Raw genomic sequence first — 19866 nt, 5'->3', positions numbered from 1 at the left:
TTTATTTAGTAGTGCCAGTGATTTTTTAAAAGTTGTTTTATTAATTATTAGATTGTTTACTATTTTTTATTTATTTATAAAATTTGAAAAATGTACTTTTATTTCTAATCCTATCATGTTATTTCTAACCTCAGCATATTCTCATGATGGAAAATACAAATCCGCATCATAATCGGATTAAAAAGATGATTAATGTATCTTGTCCAATGGATGCATCAAACATATATGAGTATGATATGATTTATTTATATTATGTCTCATATCCTCACCATTAAAAAGAGTGATATTAATTGCAAACAGTCACAAATATTGCATTGAATTTTAAAAACGAGAAATAAGTTGAAATATTTTTTTGTTAAGTAATCTAGTAAATATAAATTAGGTGTTTGTGGTTCGAACTCCGCCACTACATATATTATGCAGCATCCTTATCAATTGATCAAAACTCACGGAGACATGATTTCTGAAAGTTTTCATGCTAATTTGATAACTAAAAAAGGAGTAGATATATTACTAATTAAATAATACAATTAAAAAAAACACTCCCTAGCCTGGCCAAGAATAAAAAAACACTCCCTAACCTAGCCAATAATTGTTCTACCTGGTAATCGAACACAGGCTCCCCTGAACGACCTGTCTTTGGTGCAGCTTATTTAACACTTGAGATAATTTACTTGGTTATTTTTATTATCTTTAGAATATTTTTAAACAAATGGCCACTGAACGTGGATCTGAGGAACTAATTAATTGTGTATATTTATTAATGCTATTTAGATGTTTTTTGTGCATTAGTTATTCTATTAAATGAGTTATTTAAAATCTGCGGAAAATCCTCTCCAAAATGTTTTTTGTGGAAAATCGGTGAAGAGAGTTGCCTACGGTTCTACATTAGTGAGTTACGGCAAAATTATATTTTTAGTCCTTTAATTTAATTTCAGATAATATTTTGGTCCTTTATCTTTTTTTTATTTTAATTTGGTCCTTTTTGTCCATTTTTATATACATTTTCAAGCTTTAAATCTAATATTCTTATGCAAACATAGACGAGTATCATAGATTTGAAGATTGAAAGACCATAAGAAAATAAAATCATGAATTTTAAGCTTAAAAATTCATATGAAAATGGACAAAAAGGACCAAATTGAAATGAAAAAAAGATAAAGGACCAAACTGTTACCTGAAATTAAGTTAAGGGACTAAAAGTGTAATTTTGCTGAGTTACTGTTATCTTCCTTTATAAAACAATCAATGACAGTATCTCAGAGTATAAATTGATACCGAAAATCAAAAAGTGAAATATTGAAAAGTAGTGAAAAAATAGGTAAATTTATTCATGATACCAGGAACAAAAAAACAACACAAGAGAAAATGTTTTTGTTCACAGACAACACAGATGAAATGAGTAGGCAACAAACTGCTTGAGCATGTTAGAATACAACACATGACGGCGCATCTCATGTTCATGATCAACACACTTATCTACTTACTAGTAAAAAAATCTTATACTACAAGTCTGTTTGGATCCACGGTGGGGCTATGCAGACACGCGGTTTTTCGAAGCACCAAATACTAGCTTCGCAATTTTCACGATTAGTGGTATGTTAGACGCGTGTTTGATGTAAGAAGATTCGGGAATCAAACACATACTAAAACATTGGTGTCATTGAAAGGAGGTAAATCTTTTTCTTCATGTGTTTCGTAGTTAGTATAAAATCTCATCTACTTAGAACCGCAAAACTGTCTCAAATCTTGTTTTTTTTTTTTTTTTTTTTTTTTTTTATCAAAAATGAAAAATCTGATCTTATATAGATTTTTTATTTTATTTCTTTTTACCGAAATTACTCTTGTTTGATGAATCGTTGGATATTAAAGGTGATCGTATCATTTATTCAAACTTTGATTTATCACATTAAAAAACTAGAAAAGACTTTTTTTTTTTTTTTTATCCAACCACATTGGTCCTAATATTGTTTTTGAGTCAAAAGAAAAATGAGTCTCTATGCATATGTGTTATTTCTCCCTCTTTGCTTATGTGATTAAAAAATTGAATTGAAAGGGTAATTCATAAGAAATTTTAATTTTATTTTCATTATTTATTTATACTTCTTCTACTTATTAATGATAAAAAGGAAATACCCAAATTTATTTATTGATAAAAAGGGAAAACCCGTGTATCACTTTCTGTCGTTTTATTGCATGTTTTTATGGATGGTCGGTCCTTTCTCATTAATTCGATTTGTCACGACACTATTTTTCATCACTTCTTTAATAAAAATTTGTTCCTTTTTTATTTTTTTGAAAATAGAAATAATACTTAATGTTAGGTCAATTTATTAACAAAATTGTCACTGATTGGTTCCATATACTTAATGATACTTAATGAGAGGTGTCTATGTGCTACGTAAATTAACTAGTGAGTTTCCAAGAGCCTTCCTTTATGAAACACAATCAATGACGATGGCATTTTAGGGTATAAATTGATACTAAAAATAAAAAAAGTAAAGTTAAAGTAGAGAAAAAAACAGTAAATTTATTTAGGAAATGGTACTAGGTACGAAAAACCGAACACAAGAGAACATGTTTTGGTTCCAAACAACTCAAATGAATGACTAGTCAAAAAACAACATGAGCATGTTAGAATACACAATACATGACGGCGCATTTCATGTTCATCAACACACTCAACTACCGCTGATAAAAACATCTGTCCTTATAATTTTATTTGATGCATTATCGAACATTATATATGAGTATTTTTTTTATCAGAACTCAAATCATCGTGTTATGAAAGATTAGTCTTTTCGGCTGGATCCAACCTGAAGTCAACAAGATTGTGTTTATGAGGTATTGTCGGCTTTGAATCTTCAACACTTGTTAATCTTTTAAATAAAGAAAACATCGTTGTTGTCTATATGCATACGTGCTGCCCTCTCTCTACTTCTAAGATTGAAAAATTGAATCAATAGGTGAATTGGTAAGAATTTTTCATTTTTTAGTAGTATTTAAAAAAAAAAAAAATCATATCACTTTCTGTCCTTTTATTACATGTTTTTATAGATGGTCCTTTCTCTCATCACTTTGATTTGCCACGACACTAATTTTCATCATTTTTATAATCAAAAAATTATTTCTTTGTTATCTATCTTAACTAGCATCGTTATACTCAAATTAGTAAAAGAATTACTTAAAAAAATTTAACATTGTTGTATCTTAGAGAAATTTTTTTATCATCTCATTCAAATGTCGTCGTATTTATTGGTTTATTAATTGTGATTTATTTTTTTTTGGATAAATAGGAAATAAAAACAAATAGAAATTGAGAGTGACACTATTTCTTCTCGGTGACCACCATTGACGAAAAAAAAAGCTTCATTGATAGCTTTTTCCCGCGAAAATAAAGATAAAGAAAAAGAGAGAAAAAAGAAAACTTTGTTCTATCTGTTTTACGTGGAAATCTGTGTTAGCATTTTCCCACTTTATTTTCCCGGAAAAAAAGTGTATTTTTTTTCCACTTTCTTGAAAAAAAAAACATTGAACTAAATATGAATAGTTTATGTTCTGAAAATGAAATGCTTGTCTTTTCTATACCCAAAATGCTTGATCAAACCTTGTTCTTGAGACAATACTGTCATCATTCAAATCTGCAGTTTTTGTATTGTTTTTTCATTCTCTTCTAGAACTTTCTGTTGCCGACACTATCCTATGTTTTGGTCTTGTGTCAGTTTTTCATTGTAGATTTCACAATTTTGCAGGCCTAATTCGGTTCATAGTTGTGTGTATCGCTTCTTTCTCTCTCTTGGTAGTTTTAAAGATTGGATTTTTACTAGTTTTATAGTTTTGATTTTTTTGATTAAATTAAGGGTTTTTGAGCATTTTCTTGTTGGAACCTTTCTGGGGTTTAGCATCTTTTACTTTATTTGTTTTTTTGTTTAATGGGTCTTTCTGCTATTGGTTAGGGTTATGAGGTGTTTGTGATATGATATGATAGCATTGTGTAGTTGTTGGAATTGGAAGTAGTTTTTTTTTTTTTTTCTTTTTTTCTTTTGCTTTTTGAAGAAGCTCTCAGCATTTTTAGGATATAATTCATGTCAGTGACCATACTTTGGAAATTGGGTTTATGGAAATTTACCATTTTGACTAAGTCTAGTTTGGCAGTGACACTTGGAATTTGAAAAACCAATTATTTCAGCTTATTTTAATTTATGTTTCTTGATATTGAATTTCATTTTGTTGAAAAAAGGGTGGTTAAGACTTAAGAATGAGGGGTGGAAAAAATAGGAAGCTACATTTAAGCAAGATTTATTCATTCACATGTTTCAAAGCAAGTTCTGTTGATGGAGATCATTCACAAATTGGTAGTAAAGGTTATTCAAGAGTGGTGTTATGCAATGAACACGACACTACTACTACTACTACTACTACTGCTACTGCTTCTGAGGAAGCTGTGATAAGGAATTTTGCAGATAATTATGTTAGATCTACAAAATATACTGCTGCAACTTTCTTTCCAAAATCACTTTTTGAACAGTTTAGGAGAGTTGCAAATTTCTATTTTTTGGTTACTGGTGTTTTGGCTTTCACAAAACTTGCTCCTTATAGAGCTGTTACTGCTATTCTTCCTCTTGTTGTTGTTATTGGAGCAACTATTGTGAAAGAAGGTATTGAAGATTGGCGTAGGAAAAAGCAGGTACTATATTCTATCTAACTACCAGCTCTTTCTGTTGTGGATTCTGTTTACTTTTGAAACTTTTTGCCTTCTTCTCTATCCTGAAGTACAAGTGTGTAGAGAGAGAGATTCCATATGAATCAGAATATTCTGTATACATATGATATGAGTATCTTTTAACTTAGTGTTAAACAAATATAAGGGAGATAAATTATTTATTTAGGCTCTGTTTGGATAAACAACTTAGTTATGCATTTATAGCATAAGTTCTTATCATATAAGTGCTTTTGTATAAGCTATTCTTACGGTGAAAGATAAAATAAAGTAAAATTGTTTCCTTATAAGCTATAAGCTGTTTTCGTAAGCTATCCTGGAGAGGCATATGCTGCTTCCATAATTTCTCCCGAATAGTCTCACAAGTGTTTGTGCAAATAGACAAGCTCAAATAAGTCAATCCAAACTTAATGGTTTAAAGACTATCAGTATTTAATTAATTGAAAAAATTGTGGTATTTTTACAAGGCTATGAAGTACTTTACCAAAACGTAAATTTGTGGCAGGCAACTTATGGAATATTGTAGCTTTTCTGTTTGGATAAACAACTTAGTTATGAATGTATAGCTTAAGTTCTTATCATATTAGTGCTTCTGCATAAGCTATTTTTACAACAAAATATAAAATAAAATAAAATAGTTTCCTTATAAGCTATAATCTGTTTTCATAAGCTATCCCAGAGAGCTTATGGACATGTCATAAGATTCTTTCATAATCTCCCCTGAATAGTCTCACGAGTGTTTATGCCTGTAGATAAGCTCAAATAATTCGACCCAAACTTAATGGCTTAAAGAGTATCAATCAGTAAATAATTGAAAATTTTGTGGTATTTTTTCAAGGCCATGAAGTACTTTACCAAAAGGTAAAATTTTGGCAGGCAGCTTATGTAATATTGTAGCTTTTCTGTTTAGTTTCTCGGTATTGTTTCGAAAGGAAGAACTGCAATTACTTCGTTATTTGTTCATGTGACTCCAGTATATGTTCAATGTTTGAATCTGCTAAGTTGCAGGGTGCACTTTATAGCGTAAAATGCCAATGGTAACCCCTAAAAAAACTTGACGGAGCCAATGATTTTCTTGTATTATGTGAAAATTTAAATTGTTATTTTTAATCAATGGTTACTAATGCTGATTTTATATTTTTTAACTGTCCCTGCATATGATAAAATACTGAGTTAGTAACGCTTTTAGTCTCTGTAATATGGTTTTAGTACCTTCATTTTTTTTTATTTCATTTGTGACATATAAGATTCTTCTGCAGGATATTGAGGTGAACAATAGAAGAGTTAAAGTTCATAAAGTTGATGGCATTTTTGAATATACTGCATGGAAGAATCTGAGGGTAGGAAATATAGTGAAGGTAGAGAAGAATGAGTTCTTCCCAGCGGATCTCTTATTGCTTTCATCGAGTTATGAAGATGCAGTTTGCTATGTTGAGACCATGAACTTAGACGGCGAGACAAATTTGAAGCTAAAACAAGGTTTAGAGGTAACATCTTCCTTACATGAGGATCTCAACTTCAAAAAATTTAAAGCTACTGTCAAATGTGAAGATCCAAATGCAAATCTGTACTCGTTTGTTGGGAGCTTGGAGTTTGAAGGTCAAAACTATGCCCTTTCCCCACAGCAACTTCTTCTGCGAGACTCTAAACTTCGTAATACAGACTATATTTTCGGAGCTGTTATCTTCACTGGTCATGAGACTAAGGTTATTCAGAACTCTACTGATCCACCTTCAAAAAGAAGCCGAGTTGAGAGGAAGATGGATAGAGTCATTTACTTCTTGTTCTGTATTTTGTTTCTAATGGCATCCGTGGGATCTATTTTCTTTGGCTTTATAACTAAAGATGACTTGAACAACGATTCGGTGAAAAGATGGTATTTAAGGCCTGACGACTCTACAATTTTCTTTGATCCAAAAAGACCGGCTGCTGCTGCTATATTTCATTGTTTGACAGCCTTAATGTTGTATGGTTTCTTTATTCCCATCTCTTTGTATGTGTCAATAGAAATTGTAAAAGTCCTTCAGAGCATTTTCATCAATCAAGATATCCATATGTACTACAAGGAAGCAGACAAACCGGCACATGCTCGCACTTCAAACTTGAACGAGGAGCTCGGTCAAGTTGACACAATACTTTCTGATAAAACTGGAACTTTGACCTGCAACTCGATGGAATTCATCAAATGTTCGATCGCTGGTGTAGCTTATGGTCGTGGTGTTACAGAAGTTGAGAAAACCATGGATAGAAGAAAAAGTTCATCGTTAGTTCACGAGTGTGATATATCTGAAGAAGATCACATCAGGGTTTCTCTTGATAAAAAAGCAGCCATTAAAAGTTTTAACTTTACTGATGAAAGAATAATGAATGGTAACTGGGTTAATGAACCTCATGCAGATGTTATCCAGAAGTTTTTTCGTCTATTGGCCGTATGTCATACAGCCATACCAGAAATAGATCAAGAGACAGGAAATGTCTCCTACGAGGCTGAATCTCCGGATGAAGCTGCATTTGTTATTGCGGCGAGAGAAATTGGTTTTGAATTCTTCAAAAGGGCTCAGACCAGTTTATCGACATGTGAGTTGGATCCAGTTTCAGGCAAGAAAGTTGAAAGGTTAGTTGTTTCAATTGCTTAGAATTTTTCTGCTACTGCTGCAATTTTCCTTGCACGTGGAAACACAACTTTAGGACGGATATACATTTTATAACAGCTTATCATCTAATGACAATAAGAATTTTTTAATTAAAAGAACTAGACAACCCTGTTTGGATAAACAACTTAATTAAGTAGACTAAACTGTTTGTATAAGCTACTTATTAATAAAATATAAAATAAAGTCATTCTGTTTTTATGTATTTGATAAGCTGTTTTCATAATGTTTCCTGGAGAGTTTATGGAATAAGCTGAAAACAGCTTATGGACAGGTGAAAAATTGTTTGCATAAGCACTACCAAACAGCTTCACAAGTACTTATGCTAGTAGATAAATTCAAAAAAGCCAATCCAAACAGGTCCTATAGCTGCATATAGAATAGGTGAGTTTGTACACTTTGTACCTTTGCCTTACACCTTTATGGTGTTTTAAAGAACTAAGTTTTGAGAGAGAAAAATGGTTCAATGGTTTTCCAAACCTTAATTATTTCCTGCATAACTATGCTGTTTGGGATTTAAGATTTTCACTTTATACATACTAACTCATGCTTGTACTTCTAAAATGTTGTTAAAGCCACAATTTTTGGAATTTTTTTTCATCTCAACGATACAGTTTTTCAGTAACTACTTTCAATTTGCAGGATGTACAAGATTCTCAATGTTTTAGAATTCAATAGCTCAAGGAAGAGAATGTCGGTAATAGTACAAGATGGCGAAGGGAAAATTTTATTACTCTGTAAAGGTGCCGATAGGTTTGTGATAAATTGATCTGTACCCTTAAATGATTTTGAATGTTTACTTATGTCCTTTGTTTTTCACTCATTGTCCAGCCTTAATTGATATTTCATGCAGTGTCATGTTTGAAAGACTTGCCAAGAATGGAAGGGAGTTTGAAGAGAAAACCATGGAACATGTGCATGAATATGCCGATGCAGGTCTAAGAACCCTTATACTCGCCTATCGTGAACTTGCAGCAGAGGAATACAAGGAGTTTGATAACACATTCTCTGAGGCCAAGAATTTAGTTAGTGCAGATCGGGAAACACTGATTGAGGAAGTATCGGATAATATTGAGAAGAACCTAATCCTTCTTGGTGCTACTGCTGTAGAGGACAAGCTCCAAGATGGGGTTAGTTATAATAAAAAAAAAAAAAATCATGTTTTACTTGTGAAGATTATTATTGGAATGGAACTAGTAATCATGTTTATATTGCACTTTTTTTTTTTGCAAGGTTCCTGATTGCATTGACAAGCTTGCCCAAGCAGGAATTAAGATTTGGGTTTTGACTGGGGATAAAATGGAAACTGCTATCAATATTGGGTATTATATTTAATGTTATTATTTTTTATACTATGGCTTCACCCTATGAAGCAATGACACAGACGTTGGACACAACACTGACATATCAACGCCAGTTATAATTTAAGAAATGAAATAGTTGACCTAATCACGTATGTCGTGTCGGTGTTGCATATGGGACACACCTTCAATGTGAAGTGTCAGTGCTACATAGGCTTCACCTCATGAGATCTGCTTTTCAAGTTAACTGACACAAATACTCCATTGCAGCTTTGCTTGTAGTTTGCTTAGACAAGGAATGAAACAGATTATAATTCATTTGGATAATCCAGAAATTCAAGCTCTGGAGAAAGATGGCGACAAAATAGCTATTACCAAGGTAAAAAAAACCTTCATCTCTTAATATAGTTTTTTATCTAACATGGTGCAGCTTGTATATAGACTATAGAGCATATAATGTATAGTTTCAGTGAGCGTGTTTATAAGTTGGTTCTCTTCAACATCGCAATATTCTAGTAACATATCTTATAGTAGAAATGGCGGCTTAATCTGCTTTATAATGCTGACGTTTTGAACTTAGATTCCATTCTGGTTTTCTGAACAAAACAGTTTAGTAAAGCGATATTAAGAATTACTGTAACTGCATAAGCTTAGCATTACTCTTCTGTTTCTAAGGGTACAAGGGTGACAGTGCAAGCTGGTATACTTTCAGTTGTTTTATATTGCTTGGTAGTTGGTATATTTTACCTTTATTGATGATTTAAGTTTTTCACTATGATTTCATGGTATGTTAGTGTTCTTGTGATGATACTGTATAGAGCTGGAAACTTGTATCCTGATTTTTCGTTGATTCATCTTTTAGACATCAAGGCAAAGTGTCCTCTCTCAGTTACGTGAAGGTGCTGCACAGCTTAGTGCACACAGAGGGTTTTCTCAGCAGGCATTTGCGCTAATCATTGATGGGAAGTCACTTGCTTATGCACTTGAGGATGATATGAAGAACATGTTTCTCGAGCTTGCAATTCGTTGTGCATCTGTTATTTGTTGTCGTTCATCGCCAAAACAGAAGGCGCTGGTATTTTTCAGTCTACCCTGTGTTCATATATTTTGGTTTTTGAAAGATCCAGTGTTTATATATTGGTCCTGATAAAAAATATGGTTACATTTTAGAAACAATTATTCTCCTTTTCAAATTATTATTACTGGTGTCAAGGTTGTGTCTAGTGTCTTTATGAGTGCCTCATAGGAAATAATTTATCTAATTTTTATCTTAAAGGTCACTAGATTGGTCAAATCTGGAACCGGGAAAACAACATTAGCTATCGGCGATGGAGCTAACGATGTTGGAATGCTTCAAGAAGCTGATATCGGAGTTGGTATAAGTGGTGTTGAAGGAATGCAGGTGCTGCATAAATTCACACAATATTCATGTTTTTTTCATTGAATTTTACTTTTTTCTTTATTCTAAACAACATTATCTTTTTTCCCCTTCTAATTCCACAGGCTGTTATGTCTAGTGATATTGCAATTGCACAATTCCGATATTTGGAACGATTACTTCTGGTGCACGGCCATTGGTGTTACCGGAGGATCTCATCGATGGTATTAATATTACTGTGCCTATAATTGGATCTCTAGATTATAGTGAAGTTCCTCTGACTGACTGTTTGGTATTCTGTTAACGTGTTAATTGTTTATTCTGACAGATATGCTATTTTTTCTACAAGAATGTCACATTTGGTTTCACTCTATTCTTGTATGAGGTGTATGCATCATTCTCCGGAGAACCTGCATACAACGACTGGTTTTTAGCTCTCTATAACGTCTTCTTTTCATCACTTCCTGTGGTCGCTCTTGGTGTATTCGACCAAGACGTATCTGCTCGGTACTGCCTCAAGTTTCCTTTGTTATATCAAGAAGGAGTGCAAAATGTCCTTTTCAGCTGGCGTCGAGTACTCAGCTGGATGCTTAACGGATTCTTTAGCGCCTTATTAATTTTCTTCTTCTGCACCAAAGCCATGGAGCTCCAAGCTTTTGATCACGAGGGAAATACTGCCGGAAGAGAAATACTTGGAACAACCATGTACACTTGCGTAGTTTGGGTTGTAAACTTGCAAATGGCATTATCTATAAGTTACTTCACCTTGATCCAACATTTTTTCATCTGGGGTTCCATTTTCTTCTGGTACATTTTTCTCATAATCTATGGATCACTTCCTCCAAGGTTTTCGGAAAACGCTTACGCAGTCTTCGTTGAAGCTCTTGCTCCTTCGTCTTCCTATTGGATAGTCACATTCTTTGTGGTGATCTCAACTCTTATACCATACTTCTCATACAAAGCAATTCAGATGCGGTTCTTTCCAATGTATCACGAAATGGTACAGTGGATAAGGTATGAAGGGAAGACTGAGGATCCTGAGTACTGTGCTATGGTCCGGCAAATATCATTGCAGCCAATGACTGTCGGTTCAACTGCTCGCTTAGCTGCCAAGGCAAACCAATTGTCGGACAAAATTATTAAACATAGATAATATATTTTGATATATTATTGTTTCGGTCATGAAATCACGTAGTCTGTGCATAGGCTCTTGAAAATGGTATTTGTCTTTGCACATAGTCATGATGGAATTTCTTGGCAGCTCATCCCAACTAGAAGAATATGCTGCTTAGATTCCCATCCATTGTGCATAACAACCTACATTTGGCTTTTTTAAGGAAAGTAGGACTGTAGATCTGATTTGGCTTTTTTAAGGTTACATAGGTTTCATATACCTTCTTTTGCATTACAGATAGAAGCAGTTACTTTTTTTTTGGTCAAAGATAGAAGCAGTTGCTGTATATATAAAAGCAAGAGTTATTTATAGGATGGGATGGGATAGAGCTGTTTTCTTTTGTAAAGAATAGAACAGTGTTATCATGTGTTCTTGAGAATTTCATTTTAGTGCCATCATATGATTCTTTGCACCTTTATATATTTATATTTCACAATAACTCACTTAACCTGGGACAGAAGAGTATCATTTAATTTTCAAAATACCTACTCAAACATATCTTCAAAAGTATATTCAAAATAATAAAGTTATTTAAAATCTCCTCTCAAAAAAAAAAAAGTTAATTTTTTTGTTTGAAGGAAAAAAAGAAAGTTAATTTTTTTGTTTCAACCTACCTCAGCTTCACTTCCTCTAACCTCGTATCACCTCAGGCATGCATGCATGCATAACGTTGAACTAATTGTTTTCTTTTCTTGGAGATTAGTCACGTTAGTAGCTAAGAAATCGTCAAAATAGTCCCTGAATGTAGACTTTGTTATTCAATTTAGTCCCTGAATGCAGACTTTGTTAGTCAATTTAGTCCCTGAATGTAGACTTCCTCTAATCTTAGTTTTTCTCCGCAAAGCTTGGACAAAGTTTGTGTCCCACCTTCCTTAAGAAGGTTGGAAATTGCCAATGAGGATGATGAAGTTGGGGTTTACCTTGAAATAAATGCGCCTGATCTTGAGTACCTTAACATTACCCGAATCACATTTGGCCAGGATTTCAGCATGTACAACTTACACAAAGTCGTGGAAGCGTATCTTGATGTCTTTCCCCAATAGTTAGTTGAAAGTTGAATATTGCACCTTCCACTGCCAAGTGTTCCTAATTGTCTCGTATCCCACCTTACCTTTATTCAATTTAAAGAATTTCAAGGATTTCCAGATGAGGTGTCATTTGTTGAGCTTGTTTTGCAAAAAGGACTCGTTTTAGAGACAATGATGATTACTGCTGATAGTTCATTGGACCTAAAGAAGAAGCACGACATTCTCAAAAACATTATCTGATGTGCCAAGGACCTCAGGAATGTGTCAACTTAAATTTGAATGAGATGTATATCATTATTTATATAAGGTGTGTACTCTCACCTCTCACCCTAAATCCATTCTCTCTGTCTTAGTACTGCATCAAATTAAAAATGACTAACATTGGGTTTAATCTGCACTGTTAGTTGCTGTATATTGTTTTTAGATGTATGTCACCAGATTTCAATCATATTGTGGTTGAATTACATGATACCATACACCTAAAGTTTCTAAATTTTCTTTGATCTTGTATTTTCATGCTTAGGAAGAGTTCCTAGATTTGTAACTATAACAATGAAGACATTTACAACATTTGCTTGATTACTGAAATTGAAAAGAAAAACTACAAGATTTCATGATGCCACTTGCTGTTAATTAACTTGGTGAGTTATTACTGTGTGATATTATTATCATTGAAACTAAAGCTTTGTTAATTTGGGACATTAGTGTTCATGTTGATGGATCAAAATCAACTTTGTCAATGAACTACCGTCTTTCTATTATAAGCTGATCACAAACTTCCTATTCATGAATCATGGGTTTAGGGTGTTTTGTGCCTTTGGGCAGGCATGCGCATGCCCCAAGGACTCTTTTATACTTCAAAACCTTCCATTTTCAAATGGGATCACTACACATTGGACTAAGAACACATAGGTTAAGGAAACTAAGGCTTTGTTTGCGAGTTTGGAGGGAAGGGGAAGGAAAGGCTTTGAGGGGTGGAAAATACGAGGGAAAATGAAGAAATCTTTCAAATTTTTTAAAAGTGTAGTTTTTTAGAGAATGATAAATTAATGCATATGATTACTATATTTTTAATTTTAAAAATAATATAACAACATAGATTAATTTTGAAGAATTCATATAAACCCTCCCCCAATACATTTTTTTAGTTATCCCATATGAGGAGGGTTTGGTATTATGATGAAAAGTTAACCCACAAAGCCCTCCCCTTTCATTTTTCCCTATTTTTTTCCACTTGCTCATTCCTTTTTTTCCAAGTCTCCCCCTACAAACTCGCAAACAAAATCTAATGAAATATTTTGATAAAAATAAATAAATAAATTTACTATTTCATTTGAGGGAGCTACTTCTACCCTCTACCATTTAAAAATAAAAATTCACACCCTTTGAATTTACCAATTTGAACTATAATAAAATATCATTTTCTCGCATTTTGATCGGTAAATTAGATAAAAAAAAAGGTGTTTGTCGTTCGTTTAGATGGGTAATTTGGGACAAGTGCTGTTTTTAAGAATCATGGGATGGAAAATTAGCTTTGAAGGTCCCTATGAAATTTCTGTTTTAGAAGATCCAAAGCGGAATAAGTATTCATCAATCTGTTTTTATTTTTTTTCTTTATATAAAGAAAAGTTTAGATAAGTTGGATCCAAGAGCTCACAAAAAACATAATAGACCTCAAAACTTAAAAGTGCTTACATATTATCCTCAAACGACCAATATTCGTAATGAAGATTGTGGTTACAGGCGGCGACAAAATATTTAATGGATGAGATCTAAAATTAAAAAACAAGTGTTTATTTGCTCCCTCTTTCTCTAATCGCCTACCACCGTCAAACTCCATCCACCATCGTCAATCACAACTTCCCCCACTCCCTCTTATTTATGCTCCATTATCTAAATGGAGCATACCGAACTCCTCTCTTAAAGGGATATAAACAAATTTCTTACCAACTAGATCAATCTAATCTAATCTACGGAAAATCTCTTTGTTTCAATGTAATATGAAATGCATTTATCATATTAATATCATTTTTTTTCTTTTCAAAAAGAAGGCAAAGCCCACAACTTAATATCCTTCTAGTCCTTACAAATACTAACAAAAACGGATAGATTAAAATTTTACAATTTTATCAATCATTTCAAGAATCAAATTTCATAAGGGAACAAAAGAATTGTTTAATTTGTTTCCTTTCCCCAAAAAAATAATTCATTTCCTCATTGTGTAACACGGGAGAGGATTGTCTCCTGTGACATTAGTGTCCAAGAAATTTTCATCCGCAATGAGAGAGAAAGAGAAAAAAGGGATAAGATACATTTAAGGATGAAAATTAAAACTGAAGAGAGTCCGATGAAAACCTCACTCGTTGATGTTGAGAGTCCCTTGTTTCATCCTCTCTTTATTAGTCAATTATATATTATATATATTTCATCTGCTTGTATGCATGAAAAGTCTTCAAAGTCAATCATATATTTCATCTACTTTTTCGATATTTATATATTTCAATCATATATTAGTCAATTATCAATTATATATATTTCATCTACTTGTATGCATGAAAAGTCTTCAAAACTCTAGCAAGTTGAAAAACAAACAATAAACTCTAGTAAATAACAAAGAAACCGTCCCATTCATTTCTAAATTCTAATTAACAAATTTAGATCAATAACAACTGCATTCACAAAAACTGATTAGATATATACAAATTACATTACAACAATTAGTAGTCAACTTTCATGTCAAACATATTTAATTGTTTTTCAATTCTTTTTTATGGTTCGACAATTTTTTTTAATCTTTTTCTTCCTCCTTAACACCAATAACCTAATAACAATTAGAAAAAAAAAACAATAAAAGTTTTCAGAAATAAAACTCCATGATTTAACTTTCATCAAGAAGGTTGATTAATCATATATCTAGTGCACCTTAACACCAAGAAAATCAGCAGCTGATTTAGCCAAAATGGTAGCAAACTCATTGAAACTAATAACACCATCACCATTGCTATCAGCTTCAGCCATCATGTTAGCAAGCTCATGGTATGTTAGAGGATGGCCCATCTTTGCCATGGATCCGGCAAGCTCAGCCGCGGTGATGTAACCGTTACCATCGCGATCAAACGAGCGAAAAACCTCCAAAAGTTGTTCTTGATTGATGAGAACATCCTCATTCATGTCGGGCATAATAGCATTAACAAGCTCGTCGAATTCGATGTATCCGTTGTGATTGTTGTCCATGTTGTTGAGTAGGGCATAAAGTTCATCGCCTGTTGGTTTGATGCCGAGGGAGCGGAGGAGTGCCGCGAGCTCGAGGTGGGTTAGGCTGCCGTCGGAATCCATGTCAAAACGCTTGAATATGTCGTTTAATTGTTTGATTTGATCATCGGTTTGGAGCATTGACATGGTGGTAGGTTGGTGAAGGCCTAGGCCTTGAGGAGGAGAGAAAACTTATAGATAGATCAAATGTTTTTTTGTTTTTGTTAATGTTAATGTTTTGGTTTTGATGTTTTTGAAAGGTGGTTTCTTTTTTTGTTTGTTTTGCTTGGTGATGATGGAGATAATGTATGTAGGGTTTGAATTGGGTGTATTGTTATGATGTGCTAGGTGTGATAATGATATATTTGATTGGTAAATTGGAATGGTTCAAAGGCTTGAGAGAAAACGCGTCTCGGTTGGTTTAATCATAAATGCATAGTAATAAAACCGAATTTTGGTGATAAATGAATATTATTATGATAACGCAAGTCAAGGATGAATCATGGTCATGGATTGGATGAGTTATTTTCTTTTCACCAATTTTGTTGGGAACATTCTTCATTCCTTTGCGTGGAAAGAGCTATGTTTAGGTAAAAAATTTGGACTAGGGGTAAATTATGTCCATTTGCTAACATTAATATGGTTGTTCCGCCGTCAATTTAGTTTAGAGGTCATACTTACTATGAAGAATTGGGTCTGAAAATTCCACACACATCCTAACTTAACTACCAAAAAGTACCAATTTTTTTTAATAAGACAAAAAGTACTAAATTGGTAATTTGAATTTTGTTATTGGGGTTCGAACTTTTACTCATTATTTATATGTGAGAATCTTGAATGATTATTGTTATTTTGTCCATTAAAATAAATAAGGTCTTGTTAACCCGTGCCTTCAGAGTAATGATTAAGAAATCTATAAATAAATTTTTTATCTTGGAATGAAAACTTACTTGTTTTAGATGCTTAATCATTGCATTTAAGATGCCGGTTAGCATTCTCCAAAAAAGAATGGGTCTAAAAATTATTGGTCAATAGATGTTGACTACACGAAGAAATTAATTAGTAGTAATATATTTGTCTAAGATGAATTTGTGCATGCCTAAAAATATATGTGAATTTGTGTGATTTTTTTTGTCAAGTAGTGTAGTAGTTAGAATTCACATATTTTAAATGTGGAGAAGTGACGTGTCTGAGATTCGAACCCCAATCTCTACATATAATATGCAATGTCAACTGAGCTAAACTCATGAAGATTATTTATGTGAATTTTATATTACAGATTTTCAGCTACCAGAAAATGTTAAAAATAAATTTATTATATTTTTTTTAAAGCTCGGTATCCAAATCAATGACTGACTAATCCAAGGGATCAAATCCTGCCATCCACTTGCGAGACCCACATTTTAAGTCAGAACAAAGTTTGGGAAATCGAACGTGAAATCTTAAGAGTAAAACAACGTCTCTTAAGAGTAAAACAATGTCCCATGTCAACACCACTAAACCAAATCAAATGGTTTCAAATTAATTTTAAACATGTGCACTTATCTCTTCGGTTTTTGCGTGCACAATTTGTCCGCTTCCTTTAATGCTCCATATTATTTTCCCCATTTCGGTTGCGAAGTCCCTCTAAATAGAGGCCATGCTTAGTTCATCTGGGATACCTTTAAGGCTTTGAAGTTTTTGAAACTTTTTTTACTCTTCTCACCGTTTTTTTCCTGCCCCTTTCAATTTTGAGTGGTAATCATACCATATGTTGTAATTCTAAAACAGTTTTTTAATGTGATGTAGTTAACCGATATAGTTTGACTGTTTTTATCATGAAAATGTTGTGGTTGATCATCTACCTTGCATAATTTTAAAGAGTTGTGAAAATTGACATAATTCGCAACCCAACCCAACCCAATTCGGTTTTATTTTTTAAAATAATTTTTGAACTTTAAAAATAATATTTCTTTTACCGAAATTCTTATTTATTAATTTTGTTACGTATGCATCAATTTAACCTAATTTTTTCCCGCTCATTTGTTTTATTAGGTTTGCAATTATTTAAACTAACACATTTCATCTAAAAATTGCATCGCACCAATTTCATTCCTATCCTCTTGTTTTTTTTTTTGGGTTAATAGTGTTTTTCACCCCTGTAATATAGGTCATTTCTGATTTTCGCTCCTATAAAATTTTTGGTTTGATTTGAATCCTTGTAAAACTTTTTTTTTTCCGGAAAATACCCCTCCTCCATCCAACTCATCAAATGTGCATATGTGGCGCTTACTTGGCTTTTTTTTAAAAAATTTTATTTATTTTTAATATTTGAAAAATAATTTTCAAAAATCAGAAAAAAATTTAGATTTTTTTCCAAAAAAAATTAAAATCCAAAAAATAAAAAATCACAAAAAACGATAAGATTTTTTCCGAAATTCGAATATTAAAAAATCAGAAAAAATATTTGTTTTTTTATTTCAAAATTTTTTTTTTTAAAGATTCTGGAGTTTAATTTTCAAAAATAAAAAAATTTAAAATTAGGAAAAACAAATTCGAAATTTATAAAAAAAAATTCAGATTTTTTTTTTCGAAAAAAAATCTGGAAAATATTTTATTTTTAAAAATCTGGATACAATTTAGAAAAAATTCAGATTTTTTTTTCTAAAATTTTAGAAAAAAATCATTTTTTTTACGAAATTTTTGAAATAAAAAAGTTCATTTTTTAAGCAAAAAATATGAAATTTGGAAAATATTTTTCGTAATAAAAAATTTCCTGAATTTTTTTATTTTCAAATTATTTTTATTTCTAAATTAATTTATATTATATTTTTTTTAAAAAAAAGGCACAAATGCCACGTGTACCCTTATAAAAATAATTATACAGTCAGCATGCCACACAATGTACCGCGTCAGCAAATATGCACAGTCATATGGGGGAGATGTGTTTTCCGAAAAAAATAGTTTTACAAGGATGCAAATCAAACCGAAAATGACCTATATTACAGGGGTGAAAAACACTATTAACCTTTTTATTTTTAAGAAAATATTTTCTACACTTATTTGATGCCGCACGTTTCATGATTATTTACGCAACGAGGTATATATGAGTCCAAACATAATTAGCCCAAAAAAATCATACAAAAATATCATAAGGATTATCAAGATCATAATTAACCTTAAGACTTGAAGAATATCAACACATTTTTCACATTGATATAGTAAGATTTGGTCCCACTAATTTGTGAAGTACGAGTTGCATCCTTGGTAACTAGAATAATCTTTTTTTGTATATATGTGGCAATGTTAAGCATAGCTGAAGGAACCAACCAAATCATTTAATTTTCTAAAGTACGAAGATTCATTTAAATGGTTGAGATCTCTCAACAAATACTCTTCTATACATATCAACTAAAGATCGAACTAATTACCACATGCTTAAGAGATTCAGTTATCTATCAACCGTCACACTATGTTGGTCCCAAATCAATTATTTGATATCTTACAAAACTATCATCATAATGATCATTAACAACTTGAGGAAAACCCCATGGCTCTTTCCTACCCCAAAAGCTTCCAAATCCAAACTCTCCTTTCTCACAAAGTTCCTCCATTACTTTCTCAACTTCAACCATACAACAACCACAATTGTGTACATCATCATCTTTTAGTGCATAATCTTCTTGAATTCTCAAAACCACATCTTTATAAGACCCCATTTCTCTTTGCACCCCTCTATAATTCCCCTTCCTTTGACAAAATATTTTCTTACCATATTCTCTTGTTTTTCTCACCATCTTTCGCAATACAAGCACAAGAATTTGCAGAACCAAGCATTGGCAGCAGCATGATATGACAACACAATCAGCAGCAAGCATGTTCCAATCTTCTTCCATGGTTGTGAAAGAGAAGGAGAAGGTGGGGGTGTTGAAAGTAATTATTAAAAGAAGGCATGCCTTGTTTAAAGAATAGGTTCCTTTAATTTCCTCTCATTTTGGTCTTAGCAATGAAGAAGCAAGATCAATAATATGATGAGGGAAAGCTAAGATATCATTGCCTTCATTAAATTATTTGGTTGTGGCCTAAACGCAAACTATAGCTTATAATAAGGGTTATGACATATAATATAAGAGAATATTTAAAGTGAAGATTACAAGCATAGTAAGGTATAACGTGTCAATAAATGGTTGGTTAGATGAGATATATATTAACTTGTGAGGTTGGACTTTACTTGTTTGGTGGAAGATTTATTTCTCTTTCGCCAACACTTTAGAAGTTGCTTTCTTAAGACTTTATCTTGCACAAAAATAATCAAACCTCCTTAATTAACTTGATGTATTTGTTATTTTTAATGAAAAATGTGACTAATCCTTATGTTCCTTC

At 32.3% G+C, this 19866-nt stretch overlaps 3 protein-coding genes across 3 annotated transcripts; 1 reads left to right on the top strand and 2 right to left on the bottom strand.

Moving 5' to 3' along the window:
* The first annotated feature begins 3322 nt into the window (after positions 1-3322).
* On the top strand, positions 3323-11642 carry LOC25501501 (putative phospholipid-transporting ATPase 9). The gene is made up of 10 exons (XM_013590740.3): positions 3323-4687; positions 5980-7334; positions 8014-8124; positions 8225-8501; positions 8605-8693; positions 8943-9051; positions 9535-9747; positions 9949-10074; positions 10176-10274; positions 10379-11642. Exons 1-10 carry the CDS (start codon positions 4259-4261, stop codon positions 11201-11203), a joined length of 3633 nt encoding a protein of 1210 aa, XP_013446194.1. The 5' UTR covers positions 3323-4258; the 3' UTR covers positions 11204-11642.
* A 3263-nt stretch (positions 11643-14905) lies between these two features.
* LOC25501500 (probable calcium-binding protein CML16) lies at positions 14906-15845 on the bottom strand. The gene has a single exon (XM_024772103.2). The coding sequence runs from the start codon at positions 15649-15651 to the stop codon at positions 15166-15168; it is 486 nt and encodes a 161-aa protein (XP_024627871.1). The 5' UTR covers positions 15652-15845; the 3' UTR covers positions 14906-15165.
* A 2910-nt stretch (positions 15846-18755) lies between these two features.
* LOC25501499 (uncharacterized) lies at positions 18756-19610 on the bottom strand. Its single transcript, XM_013590738.3, has one exon. The coding sequence runs from the start codon at positions 19377-19379 to the stop codon at positions 18954-18956; it is 426 nt and encodes a 141-aa protein (XP_013446192.1). The 5' UTR covers positions 19380-19610; the 3' UTR covers positions 18756-18953.
* Positions 19611-19866: the final 256 nt, after the last annotated feature.

The sequence above is a fragment of the Medicago truncatula genome, chromosome 8, assembly GCF_003473485.1.
Source record: "Medicago truncatula cultivar Jemalong A17 chromosome 8, MtrunA17r5.0-ANR, whole genome shotgun sequence".
Taxonomy (NCBI): Eukaryota; Viridiplantae; Streptophyta; class Magnoliopsida; order Fabales; family Fabaceae; genus Medicago; species Medicago truncatula.
Note: the sequence above shows the minus strand (reverse complement) of the source record. Positions and strands in the feature narration are given on the sequence as shown.